Here is a 19,230-nt window from a genome sequence, read left to right on the forward strand (position 1 = left end):
AATTACATCATCGCTCCCAAATGGCAAACCCTGAATCCGCTCGCCTCCTGGAATGACCAGTATTCACGTGGGGGTAGAGTTATTCCTTTTATGTACAAACCAGATGCGTTTCTGAAAGTTTCTCTGTCAAGTGAAAAATCAGGATTTCTAATCTGAATTTCCTGTGGATTCCCATTCTAAGTGGAAATGCGTTTTAACGGAGAGAGGAGGGAATGGGGCCCTGGTGGACTCCCTTCTGAGTGCCAGGCAGTGTGCTTGGCACAGTTAAAGGTCATGGCAGATCCTTCTGAGGAAGGCTGCCGTGCTCGCTTCGGCAGCACATACACTGAAATTGGAAGACGGCTGCGTTTTCTTGATTTAGAGCTTAATGTGTCCAAATGCAAAGTAATGAGCAGCAAAAGCGAAATTGATTGGCTCAGTGCACAATGTATACATTTATTGAAATACTACACTGTAATTCCATCAATATTGCATGTATTTATCATGGCATGATACATTTAAATGTCCACTAAACTTGTAGCTTGTACTAAAGGACTGTGCTATTGCAATTAATATAAGAAAAATGGTGGGAAGGGAAAATGGTGAGGGAGGAAGAAGAGGGAGAGAGATGAATGCTTGTACCTACAAAAATTGCGGAAAACAATAAAATTTTTAAGCTTTTTTAAAGTTTGAGATGGAAATGTCTAACCAACCTGATTTGAATACAATGTGTTAAACACATGTATCAAATTACGACTTGGTGTCCCCACAAAGATGTGCAGTTGAAGTAATAAGATAAAGCAATTGAAACTACCAAAAGATCAAACAGATTAAGAAGTGACAGTTATATAAAAGAAAGATAAAGCAATTAAGGTAATTATAGAAGCTAGAACTGAGGGCAAAAGGGAGAGTTATATAAAAGGAAAAAAAATGGGACAGTTAGATAAAAGGAAGAAATGAATATAGAAAATAAGAGAGGTTTAACTGAGCCATGACTGGAGGGGAAGTAGCTGGACAAGTTGAGCCAAGGCAGGAAAGTGCAGGCTCTTAGGCGCTCAGCCTTGAATGCTGAGCCCAAGGATTGCTGGGGGAGGCCAAGAATAAGAAAGGTGGGCATCGGCCTCAGCCCTGTGCCTGCCCACAGTGCCATATGCATGTGGGCACAAGTCCCAGGCCACCCTCCGTAGATCTGACTTCATCTGATTGCTTTGAGTAGCTGTGCTGTCCAATGGACTTTGCCATTGCTTGATGACTGCTGGCATTTTTCTTGCCATGTTACACACACCTGCTTTGTGAGAACACAGCTTTTGTCTAGTGGAATTTATAGAGTAAAACCTCACTGGCTCTGACTTGTTACAGAGGAAGTGAAAGTGTTTGAATAGAGAGAAAGAACTCTTTGTCTTAAAAATATCTTCATGTTGTGTACACAGTGAGCAAGCTGTTTGTTTTCATGCATTGTGTTTTCTAAGAAACGTGAAACATTTGAGGGTGTAACAGAAAGGAGGAAGAGCCGCAGCAAGACAGGAAGTCTTTCGGAGGCAGCTGTTCTAGGCCTGGCACAGTTTTGAGATCTGGCATGGGCTGAATTCGGGCAGGCTGCTCACAGCACTTGTGGCCTGGAAGGTGGGGTAGATCTAAAACCTTCATGCTTTGGGTAGGACTTTGCCGGCTGAGTCATTGGAAAGGCTGTGATTTTTTTGGAGGGAATGTTGGTTTAGAAAGTGTTTTTGGCTGTTTGAGTGAAACATTGTCACAGATCCAGGGTTGAGTGGAGGCCACAGACAGAGGTGAATGAGAACACCAGCTCCTTCTGGCATCCCCTGTAGCAGGTGCCGTCTCCCTTCTATCTAGTTAACCTGGTCCTTCTCCACAGGGAGCAGTGGATCCCAACTCTTGTTGTCCCTCTTCTGTTCAGGGTGGAGGCAGTCTCTGTAGCCAGGGCCTGTTACCCTCTGTGGCTGCGCAATCCTGTCTTGCGGATCTTGCTTGCTCAGTTGCAGGAGTTTTATCACCACCTTCTATCATCTGCAGTGCACAGATAAAAGACCACCTGCTCCTCTCTTCTGGATGTTTACTTTCTCTGGAACGGGGCCATAAAAGGTATTTTAGCTCTCGTCTGGATTCCATAGCCAGGGCAGCCAGGGGTGTGCTATTGTGGGGTACCCTGCGGAAATCAGGTCTTCCTAGGCCTCAGGGAAGTCGGGGGACAGAGCTGATACCCCATGTGTGGACTTGCACAGGGGCCTTCCTGAGAGACTTGTTCCTGCTGTAGTTGCCCGTGTGCCTTGACGGGTGTGTCAGAGTCCCTGTCCCTGGCGCTCAGCTGGCACTGCACATCAAGGGGATGCACATTGGGTGTTCCCTTGATTTCACTTCTGATCTCTGCCTGCAGGAGGTCCTGCACATAGGAAGCGCCCACAACCGAAGTGCCATGCCCTTCACTGCCTCGCCTGCCTCCGTCACTGCCCCCAGGGTCATCACCAACCAGTACAATAACCCAGTTGGCCTCTACTCTTCAGAGAACATCTCCACCTTCAACAGTGCCTTGGAGGCGAGGACTGCACCCAGTGGGGAGGAGACCAACAGCAGACCGTAAGTAGGCTGGGGAGTTCCCTTCCAGGCCAGTCCTGGATGAGGTCTTCTAAAGCCAGGACCAGGCTCACCCAGGAAAGTGTAAGGAGGAGGAGAGAAGTTCCCATGTTTGCTGTATTCATTCCATTTTCCAGACCTGTGAAAATGGGAAACCTCCAGCTTTGTAGGCTTGTATTAAGAAATAAGTACTGTGAAGTAGCCTTAGGACACAATCAGATCGTGTGACTATTGAGAACTTCAGTGACTTTTGTCCTGATTTCTATGATGGTTGTCCTCTTCTGATGTTGCCTCATCAGCCCTTGATATCCACTTGACATTGTCCAGTCTTTCTAGCTGGGGACGATTTGAGAGAATCTCGTGTGAATTGCGTGTGTGTTCACCATTGGAACCACAATTGTACTGAAGCAGTGTTTGCTCTTCACCAGAGTGGACCAAAAATAGTAAAAAGTTGCTGGAGGCATGAATGTCATTCTGTAGGAATAGATTCTGAGTGGAGGGCTGTAGTGGTCTTACCCACGGAGGAGATGCAAGGGGAGTGGGGCCGCGGATGGGCAGGTGTTGCCCATCTGTCATGGACCATTTGCTCATGGCTGCCTTTCTCATGGATCTTCTCAGCAGAGGAGACCCACTGTCCATTGCTCATCTTTGAACATGCATCTAGACACACTGGGAAAACAGCAGCCCACAGCCAAGGTCACAGGATGCAGAGTTGAGAGAGAGGAGGCTGCCGGCAAAGGCCAGGGCAGGCAAGGGCATATGCCTCGACCTCAGTGAGTTCTGCTCCTGGACTGTAGCTGGATGCTGTACGTGGGCCTGGGATTCCTGTTTCTGAAACGCAAGTTAGAAAGTTTTTTTCTTTCCTGAAATTTCCTGACGTGTAAATGTTGATGACATTGAAATCGTGTTGGGAAACAGTGTTTCGTACTGCTCTTGGCGTCTTCAGTTTGCAGTTGATTCCTGGCACATTGAAGCTGCAAAGCAAACTGCTTCAAATGCAAATGAGAGAGGCTGAGGTTCCAAACTACTTCTGTGCTGTTTGTGGCAGAGTCTGCCATCCAGGAGCACAGGCTGTGTGTGTAGGGTCCGTCTCATTTTCCCTTTGGGCAGACAGACACGTTAGTGGGCGCTGGCAGTGTGTGGGTCTCGGTGGCCTGACCCCAGGAGGACACTGGGCTTTGAACTGTATGACTTGGGATATTGAAGACCTTGAAGGTCACTGACGCTTGGCATAGCAACCAAAGCAAAGTGATTGCTACTTTCCCCTCAAAATTCTGGTTCCTGCAAGACCCAAGCTCAAAATGATGGTGTACTTTTGGGTGACCCCATGGACACTTGGGGTGTTTGAGGAAGCGCCCCATACTGGGTCCCCAAGCTTTCTTCCACAGGCACCTTGAAGGGAAGCTTGCAGGCAGCTTAGTGAAAAGCCATGGGCCCCTTTTCTCCCTGCTTTGTGTGTGCTGGGGGAGGCTGAGAACGTGACCCCCTGTGACGGTCCCAGAGTGGAATGTTCCATGATCTGGATTTAATAACCCAGGAAATGACACATCCTTAATTGAAAGAGTTGCTATGCATTGGGAGAAATATGTGCCTGGGATGTATTTTTAGTGTGGCCTTGGCTATTTTTCCTTCCTTAATGTCGTCTTTCTTCTCTCATGCTCCCTGCCTGCTCCCCTCCCCGCTTCTGGAATGATCATGTCTAGGGACTTGGAGGCCTCTGTTCCAGGCTCTGTCAGCTTCGGTGTCTTGGTTAAAATTGTCTCAACAGAGGGGACCCAGCCTCTGCTCTGTCCTGACTCTCTGGAGGTGAATTCGGGGGCAGTGTGAACACCTGCAGCGGAAGCCAAAAGGAGCTGCCCCAACAAGCCGTGCTGCCTGTGCGTGCATGTGGAGGGGTGGGGGTGGTCTCTGTTTGCTGATCTGTTCCTAGAACATTCTTAGCAGTGAATGATTCCCCTGCAAACCCAGCAGCCACCGGGTATACCTTGCTGACACAGTCAGCATGAAGCTGAGAACTTGCTCGCCCCCGCTGTTTAGTCTGAAAGTCGCTGAGCTTCCAGAATTGGCTCACTGCATACTTTGCATCTGAGGTCATCACTCGTTCCCCTGGGCTTTGCCTGGGCTGCTTTGTGCCATCCTGTGTGTGTGGGCCTGCATCTCGGAGGTCTTCATGGAGCTACATCCCTGTCCCCAGTCATTCCAGAGCAGAGACAGTGCTGTCAACAGGAGGGCAAGCGAGGGGGCTCCCCCTGTGCCCTTCCAGCCGGGACACAGGGCTAAGGGGAGAGCCTTAGCTTGCTCCTTTTGTGTCTGATGGGTGTGTTAAGGCACATCGGCTCAGTGCAGCAGGAAGCTCACAGCTTCTCTTGGATGCTTTGTCACTGGGCTTAACGCACAGCTGGATGCCATTGCTCCTAGGCCCATCTCTGGCGCTGCCCATGGCTGTGTAGACAGAGGGGCCTGAGCGCAGTCTTTTACCAGCGGTGTGTCTGTGGGCAAGCTGAACTTCTCCGAAACTGTCTTCTGCTCTCCGAGGTGGTGTAGGCACTCGCTGCATCCCTGGTTGGTGAGAGCACGTGGGGAGCTATATTGCAGCGCACTCAGCATGGTGCCCTGCCCCAGCTTGGGGCTCAGTGAATGCCAGGTGTTACAGAGTCCACTGTCCCCTAGGGGCTGTTGCACTTCCGGGTCCTGGGGCTTCTGAGATAAGTAAATGTTACAGAGAAGATCTTGTGAGGATTTGGGGTCCTGACCAGCCGGTACAGTACATCAGCTTCCTGGTGGAGGACCTGGTGGAGCTCTCCTGACACTGTACTTCCACCTTAGTCCCGAGGTAGCAGCTCTTCCACATGGTGTCTTCACATACTTTCCTACTCATGAGGCAGACTGCTGAGCTGGTGTGGTGCAAAGAAAGGCATGCATTGTCCTCGGTAAGATGATGTCAGAGGGATGACGTTCGCCCTGAATCACTTGGCACTAGGTCAGAAGACCTCTTTTGTCAGGTGGCCGCCTGTCCCTGCGGTCAGCCTTGCCCACAGCCCACAGCCGGATGGCCTGGGATCAGGTGATTTATTCTTTTTCTCTGGGGACCTGTAATTACTTAACGGGTTTCTTCTTACAGGACCAACATGTAGACTGCTGAGAAATGAAACTTAGGGAGGGTCCAGGCTGGCTCCTCTTCCAATGTTGATCACACCGGCTGATCCGGGATGCATTGTCTTGTGTGCCAGGGCATCTCAAACCCAGACTGTCAGTCTTGGGATGTGAGGTGTGAAGGAGATTTTTCTGAGTCATCCTACTTCCCTTGTCCCCACTTCCACATAAAGCAAAAACTAAAATCTGTCATTTTCAGTTAGCACTTCCACCATTGCTTTGTTTTGTTTTTTAATGAGGTGGGGGTGCAGAGAAAGACATCATCCAGTTACTGGTTTATTCCTCAGATGTCTGCAGTGGGCAGGGCTGTGCCGGGGTAAAGCCAGAGCCTAGAGAATTCAATCAGTATTCCATGTGGGTGAAACAGACCCAGTTGCGTCAGCCGCCACCTGCTGCCTCCCAGGGTGAGCGTTAGCAGGAAGCTGGAATGGGGAGTGGAGGTACAACCTGAACCCAGATATTTTTGTGTAGTGTCTTAACCACAGATACCTCTCCCAGTTTCTACCATTTGAGGAAAAGGTTTCTTAAGTTGAACTGGGGTTTTTATCTTCAGATAATTACAGTTCAGACATAGTTGTAGAAGATCAAGATCTCTTACACCCGTTCTCCGTCTCCCTCAGAGGTGACATTGTGAAAACCAGAGTGGTGTTTAAACCAGGGTTTTGGCATCAGTACAGTTAGGACCTAGACCATTTGCAGCCCGAGATCTCTTGTGGTCTCTTGGAGAGCCACACTCTCTCCTCTCCGTCCCATGGCCTCCTGAACCCCTGGCAACCCACCAGTCTGTGCTCCATTTCCACAGTTTTGTTATTTCAGAAATGCTTTATTAGTGGAATCATAAAGTATGTGGCTTTCTGGAATTGGCTTTTTATTTTTTAAACTCAGCATAATTCACTGGAGATTTATTGTTTGGGTTTTTTAAATCAAGAGTCTGTCCTCCCTCCTGCCTTGTTCCAAGGGCTTGTTTTTCCTATTTTCTTTCCTTTTTTCTCTTGTCCTTAAGGTTAGTTTATTTGAATGTGTTTCAGAGAACCAAAGTCACACTGAGAGCGAGCCTCCATCTGCTGATTTACTCCCCAGCTGGCTGCAGGGGCCAGCGCCGAGCCAGGCTGAACCCACGACCCTTTTCTCTGTCTCCCACATGGGTGTTAGGGTCACAAGCACTTGGACCGTCTTCTGCTGTTTTCCCAGGCCATTAGCAGGAAGGCAAATGGGAAGTGGAGTAGCTGGGACTTGAACCAGTTGTCCATATGGGATGCCAGCATTGCTGGAGGCGACTATACCCACTATACCACAATGCTGGCCCAGGTTGTGGTTTTTGTTGTTGTTTTGTTTTGTTTTTTAGATTGTGACTGAAAACATGCAATCTAAAATTCACCATCTTAACTGGTTTTGATTGTATTGCACAGTATATACATGGGTGGGCAACGCATGTCTACAACTGCCAAATCTTATAAAACTGAAACTCTGTAACGGCCCCCCTCTCCCAAGCCCCTGGTTCCCCACCCTGTATCACATATTCAATTAGTTTAGAGGGGTGCTGATGCTGTGGCATTATGGTACCACCTGTGATGCCAGCACGCCAAACAGGTGTCAGTTTGAGTCCTGGGTGCGTCACTTCTCTTCCAGCCCCCTGCTAATGCACCTGGGAAAGTGAACAATGGCCCAAATATTTGTGCCCCAATACCCATGAGGTACACAGAATACATCTTTTTCTTTGCCTCTTTCTCGACGTAATTCTCTCTTTCAGATAAACAAATACTTTTAAAAAGTTCTGTCTTGAGTTTTTGAGGAACATTGTATCATTTCCTACAACAGCTTCAACATTTTATATTCCTGACAGTGATGCACAAGGGTTCAATTTTTCTACATCTTTAACACTTTTTTTATATATTGATGGTACCAGTGCGTGTGAGGGGATATTTCAGTTTGTTTTTTTTTATTAACATATCTGAGATGTTTAATGATGAATATCTTATGTTTATTGGACATTTGTTTAACTTTTTTAGAGAAATGTCTGTTCAAGTGCCTTGTACATGTTTACATTGAGTTTTTTCTTGTTGTAGAAGATAACTTTTTTATGGTTTTGAAAGACAGAGAGAGTGAGCCATCTCTTGTCGGCCTTGTTCACTTTCCAAATGGCTGTCCCTACCAGGGCTGGGCCAGGCTGAAGCCAGGAACTTCATCTGGGTCTCCCGTGTGGGTGGTAGGGGTCCAAGGATTGGGCCATGTTTCATTAAGTGGAACGGCTGGGACTGAAACCGACTCTCACACGGGATAATGGCCATGCAGGTGCTGGCTTAAGGCCATAGCTTACAGCCACTAGGCCATAGTGTAGGAGTTCTTTATGTTCTGGAGATTAGACCACTGTTAGATACATGATTTTCAGGCATATTCTCCATTTTATTACTTACCTTTTCAATCTGTTGATCTTTTCTATTTTTTAGATTTACTTTATTTTTTATTTAAAAAGGCAGATTATACAGAGAGAAGATCTTCCATCCACTGGCTCACTCCCCAAGTAGCCCTAGTGGCTGGAGCCGAGCCACTCCAAAGCCAGGAGCCAGGAGCTTCTTCCAGATCTCCTGCATGCATACAGGGGCCCAAGGACTTGGGCCATCCTCTACTGCTTTCCCAGGCCACAGGCAGGAAGGTGGATCGGAAGTAGAGCAGGTGGGACATGAACAGAGCAACATAGGGTATGCCAGCGCTGCAGCTTAGAGGATTAGCTTGCTGTGCTGTGGTGCTGGCCCCTTGGGCCATCTTTTGCTGCCTTCCCCAGGCCATTAAGCAAGGAGCTGTATTGCAAGTGGAGCACCCAGGACTAGCATGCCCACCTGGGATGCTGGCATTGTGGGTAGCAGCCCCACCTAGTTTAACTTGTTACATTGAGGTTTTTGATGCATTTTAAATTAATTTGTAAATGAGGTAGTAATATGATCATCACTGTGCCATTTGCCCAAAAGACCATCTTTCCTCTATTAAACTGCTTTTCTTCACACTTTTAGTAAAATAACAGTTGTGCATGTTTATGAGGGTTTATTTCTGTGTTCTCTGTCCTGTTCATTTGATGTATTTATCTTTCCATTAATTGCTGTAGTTATATAAGATCTTGTGGCTGGTGTTGTGGTATAATGGATTAAGCCTCAGCCTGTAACACTGGCATCCTATATGAGCACCAGTTTGAGTCCCACCTGCTCTATTTCTGATCCAGCTCCCAGCTAATGAGCCTGCAAAAGCACTGGAAGACAGCCCCAGTACTTGGGCCTCTGCAGCCATGTGGGAGAGCCACAGACGCTCCTGGCTGTGGTCTGGTCCAGCCCTGGCTATTTCGACCATTTGGGAAATGACCCAGCAGATGGAAGAGCTCTGTGTGTCTTCATCAGAAAGTCTGCCTTTCAAATGAATAAGACACATCTTTTAAAGAAAGGATAACAAAACTTATTTTTTTTTTTACCATTTTCTTATATTTAAAAAGTGAACCATTCTAGTTCTTGTTTTTATATGACTTTTAGAATAATATTGTCTGTATATGTTAATATTGCTGAAATTTTAATACAAATCATGGTGAACCTGCAAATTAGTTTGGAGAGAATGAACACTTCTGTTTTCCAGTTCCTCATCTTGATATACTTGAAGCTTATAACTTCTAAGTATTTTTCTCTTTCCAGCATGTGAATCCCATAAATGAGTGTTAAATTTACACCAAAGTAGGAGGGTAAATCTTTTTGAGCAGTTGTAAATAATGTTTTTAACATTTGGTTATCCATGTGTTCATTGCAACATAAATAATATCAGGGTTTTTTTGTGTGTTTTGGTTATGTATTTTGGTTGTTCGGTCATTTTGGTTATTTCTGGTTATTCTGAATATGCTTGGTTATTTTGATGTATCAAATCCACCTGCTAATCCTATCTTGGTAACTTGCAATTTTTTATGTAGAAAATTGTCACATGCAGATAGAGTGAACTTTGTTCTTATTTAGGGGATTACATTTAGTATTTTTAGTTTGATGTGATTATGTTGATGGATTAATTAGTATCAGACCAGCTTTGTTTTCATAAAGTACTTCGTCGTAGGCTTTCATTCTTTTTATATATTGTTCAATTCTATTTACAATCTCAGAAGTTTTCCATCTGTATTAATGAGGAATATTAGGCTGTGGTTTTCTTTTTTTGGTACCATAATTGTCTAGTTTTGGTGTCAGGTGATACTAGTTTTATAAAACAAGTTGGCATTGCTTTTCGGCCTTTTGGCTAAGCTCAATTGTATAAAAAATTTGGGAAGTATTCTGTTTTATTGCAAGAATTTGTGCAGGCTTTGTTCTTTAAAATGTTTGTTAAAATTCTTTAGTTAAGCCATCAGAGACTGGACATCTTTTTGAGTAATTTAAAAATTATTTCAATAATGTGCTCAGTGGCTTTAGGGTTATTCAAGTGATCATTTCATTTTGGATGAGTTGTAGAGATAAGGCTTCCAAGAAATTGGCTTATATCATCTAAATTATCATGCTTTTTAAAAAAATACTAGAGATAAACACATATGGTCCCATTTGCTCATTCATCGGAAATTCCCATAATTGCTAAGACTGGGCCAAGCCAGAGCCAGGAGATTTGAACTCAGGGACCTAACCACTTGAGCCATCAAGGCTGGCTTCCAGGGTCTGCGTCAGCAGGGAGGTGGAGTCTGGGCGGAGCTGGTGGTTGAACCCATGCACTCGCACTCGGATATGGGGAATGCTTTATCTTCCTGTTAAGACCAGTGCCTGCCCCTGTGTCTCCTTTTGTAACCATTTGGTATTAGCAGGGTTTGCTGTGATATCTCCTGTTTTTCTGCCTAATTAAAAAAAAATTTTGATTTGAAAGTGTTAAGGGGGAGAGACAGATTTTGATTGATCATCTGCTGCACTGACTGCAACATTTAGGCTGAAGGCAGGAGCCAGGAGTTTCTTTCAGGTCTCTCCACATGGCTGCAGGGGCCCGGGAACTTTGGCCATCTTCCCAGATCACTAGTAGGGAGATTGATCAGAAGAGCAGCAGTAGGACGTGAACTTGTGCCACATGGGCTGCAGGTGGTGACAATTTTACCTGCTATACCATAATACTAGGCCATGAGAGTAAGCAGTATATTATCTTTTTTCCTCCCTTAAGCATAGAAATTCATTCCAGGGCTGTTTGTTGGAAGACTGTGATGATCCTGTGGTTTGGGTTTGTCATTTTTAGTGTTCCCTTGGTAGCTTCCAGACATAACATACCCCAAAGAAGAAAAATTCTTCCCAAGAACATTCCATGGTCTGTTCCTGACTTTAAAATAGTTCTAAGTGTAATAGAAAAAAAGATTTGTCGAAAATAGTATAATACATTTATAATAGGTCAAGTTCCAAGTCAGACATGCAACCCTGAGGTGGTGTGCCAGAGGAAGACTATGGTTAAAACAAGTCGGTGTGGCTCTAGCACCTGCCTCTGTGGGGCTCGCACAGTGTGCAGGTGGAGGGAGAGGAACAGAAGCCAAGATAGCTGGAGCCCGCCTGGAACACAGGGTGCCTACCTTCCCTGCCCCAGCTACAGCTGGCAGGATGGACAAGTTGTTGGATATGGGTCTTTCTGCTTCAGTTTCCACCTTCTTGGGTGGCAGCAAAGCCTGGCACTCGTCGGAGGCATGTTCTTATCGTGGGAGCAAGGTTGGAATCAGAGGGAGTCGCCTGAGTCTTCATTGTGTAATGGCTTTTCTCTGGGGATCTGCACCCTTGAAGGTCCCAGGAGACAGTTCTGGCTGCCCAGTAGAGAAGAGGAGGAGGAAAGAAAGGGAGAGGAGCCTTAGCGAAAATTGCACAGGGAAAACATATACCTGTTTTCTTTTAGAAATGGAATGTGAACTAATTACAAAGAAATGGAATGTGGAAAGCAAGTGAATGAACATCTAATTCATTGTGCACCTGCTCATTTTCTGCAAGCTCGGGGCAGGGGGAGCCAGGTAGGCTGGAAAGCATACAGTCTCATCTTCAGAGATGGTAACTCACAGAAGCCCACCCTTCCATGCCAGGTTTCAGCACTGCCAGCAGCTCACTTGATGTTGGCTTGTGATTTCACTGGGCATGCTTTCCCTGCCAGGTGGGGGCTTGTGAAGCAGCAGCTGAGGTGAACGGAAGATGATGAGAGCCTGGGAGGTGACTCTAGGGACCCCCTGTGTGTCAGTAGGAGCAGGAGGCAAACAGTTGTGGTCACTGCGTGGTGACCGTTCTCTCAGCTGGTAGTAGCTGCTGAGCTCTGATCCTGGGCTGGGCCAGGCCTCCAGATCAGGTTGACTGCCTTGTTCTCCTGGCTACACTATACCTTTCCTTGTGAGCAGGCAGCCAGGGACACCTGCCACTGGAGCCCAGGGGAGCCAGTTCCCGCAGTAGTGACTCTCCTCCTGTTCTGGGGTCCCTAGAGTGACAGGAGGCAGCTGTGGGGGTCAAGGTGCAGCTTGCCCAGTACCCAGCTTGGTGCGTGGCAACGTACAGACCACTTGTGGGCTCCATCCTAGCCACTGCCCTGGGAACTAGGAGAGGCAGCCGAGGTTGTCTGAGCAGACTGTCCTAAGGACTCAGAGGAGCTTCCAGGAAAGCCCCTGCAGGGGATCCAGTGAGGGACCCCTGACTTCTGCTAAGAATGCATGTGGTCTACCGAGGGTGCTCAGTTGATGGCCAAGTGGTCACCTTGCTCTCAATTTTCTCCTGATGGTGTTGCTTGTGTGACTGAGCAACATGTAGCGCCTTGCTGTCCCATGGATAAGGTCACCAAGCCACTGAATTACCCTTGGAAAAAAACAGCCCCAGAGCGCGGAGGGCAGACTCTTTAGGCATGGGCAGAAGTCTCGGGTCTTTGCTGGGCGCAGGGGCGTGGTGAAGTTTTCTTTGATTTTTCACTGGGCCTAATGAGTTACCAAACATTCTTTGCAGCTTAGACCATCCACAGCCTGCAGGCGGCCTCGTCATCGACAAAGAATCGGAAGTTTACAAGATGCTGCAGGAGAAGCAGGAGTTGAATGAGCCCCCAAAGCAGTCCACATCATTCCTGGTCCTGCAGGAAATCCTGGAGTCAGAGGAAAAAGGTAATGGGGCCATCAGGGTTATCAGGGCTGACACAGTGGGGTGCAGCCCTGCACAAGGTGGAAAGTGCACTGGATGTACTGGGAGAAAGGTGCCAGAAACTTTTTTTAAGGATTTATTTTTATTGGAAAGGCAGATTTACAGAGAGCAGGAGAGACAGAGAGGAAGATCTTCCATCCGATGATTTACTCCCCAAGCAGCCGCAATAGCTGGAGCTGAGCCGATCTGAAGCCAGGAGCCTCTTCCAGGCCTCCCATGAGAGTGCAGGGTCCCAAAACTTTGGGCCGTCCTCGGCTGCCTTCTCAGGCCACAAGCAGGGAGCTGGATGGGAAGTGGAGCCAATGGGATTAGAACCGGCGCCCATATGGGATCCCGGAGCGTTCAAGGTGAAGACTTTAGCTGCTACACTATTGCGTTGGGCCCAGTGTCAGAAATTTCTACAGAGGCAGTGGATAGCTGCCCTCCTGACCATGCCCCCCTGGTATATAAGCTGGGCGCACCCAGCACACTCATGCAGGGGCCCAGATGGGGCTGATGAGAAGCTAAGTGAAAATGGGGCAGCAGCCCACAAAGGTGGCTGCCCACTCTCCCTTTGGGTCCTACATGTGTCCTTGCTCTAGGGTGGGTTGAGACCCTGGTAGCCCACAGGTGGCCATGGCCTCACTTTACCCTGTAGCCATGACTCCGCATACTCCCAGACTGCTTTTCTCCCCTGTCCATCTGGGGCCATCTTTTTTTCTGCAATTGTCTTTGAGGCTTGATGGTGCGGAACCCCTGCATTGGTATGTGTTCTGTTGAGGTGACAAAATGCCTGAAACTGATTACTCTCAAGGAAAGAGGCCTCCTTAGGCCACGGCTTGGGAGGCAGGCAGACCAAGGTCAGGTGGCCCTGGTGGGCCAGCATGGGATGAGGGTGGCAGTAGCAGGAGAGTTTTCAGAAGAGATCTCAGGGTGGCCTAAGATAGGAAGCTGGAGCAGGGTTCAGGTTTGCTGTTTGCTAATAACCCTCATCAGTGAGGGTAACGCTCCCAGACACCTGCCTTCCACCAGGTCTCCCCCACCTGATGCACCGAGCTCTGGGACACACATGTCCCTAATCCATAGAAACACCAGCAAGGGTGCGCAGGTCAGCCTTAGCTTGTCCAGGGGATGAACTTGATGGCTCACAGGTGCAAGGTCACCCTGCATCATCCTGTGTTAGGTTGATATCCAGGGCATGCTTCCTGCTCCTTCCGCAGGGGATCTGCATAGTGGCAGCCCTCCCTCAGTTTCCCTTATTCGGCTCGCTGTTCATTGTTGTCTCCAGGGGGTGTAAGGTCTACTTTTCTGGAGAGTTAGGATTCACATTTCCTGGTCCCTGTGATGGCCAGCCCTTTGCTCCTGTCTCTCACTGGAGTCTTGCCATTGACAGTTCTTTTTCTTCCCTCCTTGTGCTGAGAGATGGACAGAGACAAAGAGAAGTGGTGGTGGGGGAGAGGGGACAGACAGGATCTCAGAGACGCAGGTCAGAGAGGAGAGAGTTAGGGAGGAGAGACGGAGAAGGGAGTGAGGCAGAGATAAGGGAATCAGACAATAAGAGAAGAGACTCAGAAGGAAGAATAGAGAGCAGAGCATCATGGAGGAGGGAATCCGAGAAGGAGGAAGAGACGAGGAGAGAGATAAGGAGATGGGAAAGAAACAGAAGGGAGACAAAGGGGAGAGAGACAAGGCAGAAGGCAGAGAGAGAGGAGATGGAAGAAAAAGAATAGAGAGGAGAAAGAAGAGGGTTAAGAGAGAAGATAGGAACAGAGGAGAAACTGAAGGGAAACAGACAACTAGCAGAGGGAGGTGATGGTGAGAGAGACAGGATGAAGAGAAGAGAGAAACAGACTGAAAGAGACAGAATAAGAAGTGAGAGGAGCAAGGCAGAAGAGTCTGTAAGACAAATATGGACAGAGAAGAAACAGAAGATAAAAAGTCACAGGGAAAAAGGCTGAAAGAAAATACAAAGAAGAGAAGAGCGTCAGACAGGAAGGGATGCACAAAGGGGGGCAGATAGTGAGGGAAGGGGGAGAGGAGAGAGCAGACACACAGACAGCGACTGAGACGGGGAGGAGCATCAGGACAGAGAATAGATGAGAGAGGAAAGAAGGAAGTTAATGGACCAGGAGAGATGGCTCAGTGGCTGAATCCTCACCTTGCGAGCACCAGGATCCCTCTTCGGAGTGCTGGCTCGTGTCCCAGTTGCTCTACTTCCCAGCTTCCCATCCAGCTCCCTGCTTGTGGCCTGCGAAAGCAGTGGAGGACGGCCCAAAGCCTTGGGACCCTGCACCCATGTGGGAGACCCGGAAGAGGCTCCTGGCTTCAGAGCAGCCTGACTGGTTGGTTGTGGCCACTTGAGGAAGGAATAATTAGATGGAAGATCTTTTTCTGTAAATCTGACCTGCCTTTCTCTCTCTCTCTCTCTCTTTTTTTTTGAGAGAGAGAGAAAGACAGCCAGCCAGAGAGGCACAGAATCTGAGAAGAGAGGAAAAACAGACTGAAGGCAGGGTGGAGAGAAGGCAGAGACTGAAAAGAAAGAACAGAAAAAAGAATATAGAAGACAAAGAGGGAGAAAAGACAGAATAGAGAGATAGGGAGAGAGACAAAAAGATGGGGTAGGGGAGAGAGAGATGTAGTTGGAAGAGCAAAGAGGAAGCCACATGGAGAAACAGGGAAAAGATATTGAAAGAGAGAATGAGAGAGGAGACAGACAGACCCAGAGAAAAAAGAACGAGCTGCCCCCGCAGGCTGCAGAGGGAGGGTCAGGCTACGTGTGCCCTGGGTAGGTGATCTTCTTTCACTTCCCACTGAAGATGCGGCTTTTAAGGGAAACTGCAGATTCCCGCCGACTCCACTGGAAGCCTCTGCTTCCTCCCCCATTTGTGTTGGTCCTTTAGAGAAAGTTATCATTTAAACCTCTAGGAAATAAGGAGAAAAGGTGCTTCCTTTATGCTAAATGAGACACTTGGCTGACAGCCATTTCCCTCTTTGGAGCACCTCTTTAGTTGGGGCTGTAGGACCCGTCCTCTGCATTAAGTTCCAGCATTAGGCTTGACAGATGACCTGGGGGCCGACCCCGGAGGCTGACAGGTTGGTCCAATGTGCGGGAGGTTGTGACTTGGAATAAGTGGGTGTGAGACCTTTCACTGTAAAGCTCCCTGCCCACACTAAGACCTAGCTCCCAGGGGAGGACCTACCCTGAGCACGGAGCATCCACAGGCTGAGGTTCCTTCGCGGCCCAGCATGGCAGCTGGCTCGCAGGCAGAGGGAAGCAAGAAGGCAGATAGAAACATTCTGAGATGAACCCGTTGTCTTTCTGTGATTTCCACATTCCGACTCCACTGCAATGGTTTGTCACACGGCCACAGAGTCACTTAGGTTCCACGTCATCTTCAGAGAGAATTCAGAGTCTGCTAAAACAGGACAGGGAGATGGCAGGCCTCGATGGCTCCCCCTTACCTCTCCCTAGATTGCAGCGTTACCTTCTCCATGACTGCGACAGGACCGACCGGCGCCCGTCCAGATGCCACGGGATGGGGGGAGGGGACCCTAATGCCTGTTTTCCTTGGAGCGGTCAGGGAAGTGGCTGGCCCATGAGACCGTGGCTGTCCTTGGAGCACCTGCGGCTGAAGCACTTGGCCATCTGCCTCGCTGAGCCCTGGTATTGGCGAGCATTCACTGAGGCCATTTGTTGAAAGGGCGATGGGAGGCTGTGTGTGGTGTGCCAGGGTCAGGGTCGCCGTGGAAGGGAGCGGTGCTGCTGCAGGCTGTGGAGGCCGAATGCGCCCACACAGACCACCTGAAGTCCCTTCAGGCAGGGCCAGGCTTAGGGTGAGGTTAGTGAGGCATGGCTTGGGGCACAGAATTTAAGGGCATACCAATAAACCTCAAGGATTAAAAACTGATACAGTATTATCTAAAAAATTAATGGGGAGGAAAAAATCTATGGTGAACAAAACTGATTCTGTGGTCAAGAATGGGAGAAAGGATTGAAAAGAGCAGGAAATAAGAAGTTTGGGCTCTGGGGTAGAAGGGGCGCCAGCGTCCTTGCTGCTGGTGCAGCTGTGGGCGGGCAGAACCGAGCCTTCCTGAGCCCAGCTGTAGAGTCTCAGGGTAGTTTCCTGATCTCTGCTGCCAACACAGGTATTGGCAGACGGACTTCTGCATTCACCAGCTCCCCAGGACAGCAGCTGGACAAACAGCCGTGAATCCCCTTGAAGGGTCTAGTGTATGGTCATGTTGCCTGCAAGTACGCCCTCTGGTGGCTCTTCACGAGCCTGAAATGATCCCCAAACTGGTTCTGCTGTTGTTAGCAGAGGGTAACTGAGGGCTCTAGAGGGCTGTGCCTCATGCCACGAGCACAGAACTTTAGGGCTCACTGTTCTGCTGGAAAAGGGCAGAGGCTCCGTAAACCAGGCCCGAACCACACAGGAGTGCTGAGTGCCTTTGCCAGAGCAGAACTGGCCTCTGCTCATGCTCCACTGAACAGCGTCCCTGGACAGGATGGGTGACCTACAACTTAAGTATACTGGGAAAGGGGACAAATGCTCTCCAGTGTTATAGAAAGTGAAACGAGGGACCAGAGACGCTAAGTAGCTTGTTCAGGATCACACAGCAGAGTCATACATCTGCTGAACTCTACTGCCCCTCACATTTGTGTGGTAGCTTTGAGATGGTTCTGTCTGTCTTGGTCAACACGAGTGTTTTCCACATTGCAGGGGATCCCAACAAGCCCTCAGGATTCAGAAGTGTTAAAGCTCCCGTCACCAAAGTGGCCGCGTCGATTGGAAACGCTGCTCAGAAGTTGCCCATGTGTGACAAATGTGGCACTGGCATTGTGTGAGTATCTGCTTCCCAGCCTTGGCAAGAGGGGCTCAAGCCAGTCTGGGGGGAAAGTGCAGCACGTTGCGCTGTGCAAGATGCAAATCCTACCTGGACAGGTGGAGCAGAGGCCAGGGAGGTCGTGTGTCCCGGAGCAGGTGGTGAGAATTTTCCTTTGCTGCAGAAGCCTCAAGTTCTGCAAGTGTAGACGCAGTGTGAATAGGGCAGCCTGTGGCAAGGGGCAAGCCCTGCTGAGTGCGATCCGTGGCCCCAGAAGAGAGAAGCCCCTTTATGCTGGAGGGCCTGTATTTTTGAGAGAGACCACCCCTGCCTCTTCACAGCGTCCCTGATGACCCTCTCTGCCCCTCACTCCTGCAGAGGCATGTTTGTGAAGCTGCGGGACCGCCACCGCCACCCCGAGTGCTACGTGTGCTCCGACTGTGGCACCAACCTGAAGCAGAAGGGCCACTTCTTTGTGGAGGACCAGATCTACTGTGAAAAGCACGCCCGGGAGCGGGTCACACCCCCAGAGGGCTACGACGTGGTCACTGTCTTCCCCAAGTGAGGCAGCAGCTTCCCCAGCCAGCCGCCTCCTGTCCTCTCGTCCCTCCTGAAGGTGCCCTGCTTACCTTGCTCCTTGGCTGTGCGTGTGGGAGGTCGAGTCCTTCCAGCTGGCGCCCACTGGTGCCCACATGACTGCTTTCCTGAGTAACAGGATGTTACTTGTTCCAGGTCCCCTGCCAGCCTTGCTGGGTCTCTTCCTCACCTCCTCTCTGCTGTCAGAGGACATCAGCTGAATTTGAATGAAATGGAATTCAATATTGATTAAACTTCATTTTTACTCAATACATGTGTTGGTTCTCATTTGTGTCTTGCCTCAGGGCAGACGAGCCACTCCTCTGGTCTTGCGTTTGCTGCTGGCCCAGGAGCTGTGAGCCACTGGCCACTGAACGTTCTTTCATGGATCTCTTTGGAGCTTGCTCCAGATTATCTTCCCCTGTTAAGATACTGCGCTCTGTGTGACTGACATGTGTTCCTTATAACTGACTATTCTTGGGGTTTACCAGAGGAAGTAAATACTTCCGAAATGGTGAATGTCAAACTTTACCAAATGGTCTTAGAGTATTATTCCATGAGTCCCTTCCCAGGGTGGTTGATGCTTTCCTATCTGGGAAATAGCTAGTGTGTTTTCATCCCAGAAGAGACTGGGAGCCCTGGCTACGGTTCCCCAAAGACCCTGCTGATGAGTAATCCCCAGTGGAGTGGTTTGCATCAACAGTGGAGGCCCCAGTTCCACGGGGCTGATTGAGTGATCGGTAAGAGAGGTGGACAGGGCACTCTAGTCAACCCTCCTTCCCAAAGAGCACATCTATAGATTTCCAGAACTTTCTTTGGTCTTTTTCTCTCAGCTCTTGTCTAAGTCCAGTGTCTGACATTCACATTGTTCAGCAGCAGTGTTACTCTGCGGAGTGGGACTTAGCTAGAAGATGTCTTGTTACTATGGGAGACCAGATTCCAAGGATTACTGACAACCATAGTTACCCTTCAGACACAACCACTGCAGCTCATCGATCCCTGG

The 19,230-nt window shown here is 48.8% G+C and overlaps 1 protein-coding gene across 1 annotated transcript in view; it reads left to right on the top strand.

Moving 5' to 3' along the window:
* The window catches only part of PDLIM1 (PDZ and LIM domain 1), a 41,538-nt gene extending 23,041 nt beyond the window's left edge, over positions 1 to 18,497 (top strand). Inside the window, exons 4-7 of the mRNA XM_040992414.1 lie at positions 2,372 to 2,571; positions 12,660 to 12,811; positions 17,549 to 17,669; positions 18,030 to 18,497. Coding sequence (XP_040848348.1) covers positions 2,372 to 2,571; positions 12,660 to 12,811; positions 17,549 to 17,669; positions 18,030 to 18,216 — 660 coding nt within the window. The 3' untranslated portion in view covers positions 18,217 to 18,497. The remainder of the gene's footprint in view (positions 1 to 2,371; positions 2,572 to 12,659; positions 12,812 to 17,548; positions 17,670 to 18,029) is intronic.
* The last annotated feature ends 733 nt before the right edge of the window (positions 18,498 to 19,230 follow it).

This window comes from Ochotona curzoniae, unplaced genomic scaffold (genome assembly GCF_017591425.1).
Source record: "Ochotona curzoniae isolate NIBS_2020 unplaced genomic scaffold, NIBS_Ocur_1.0 contig_66, whole genome shotgun sequence".
Lineage (NCBI taxonomy): Eukaryota > Metazoa > Chordata > Mammalia > Lagomorpha > Ochotonidae > Ochotona > Ochotona curzoniae.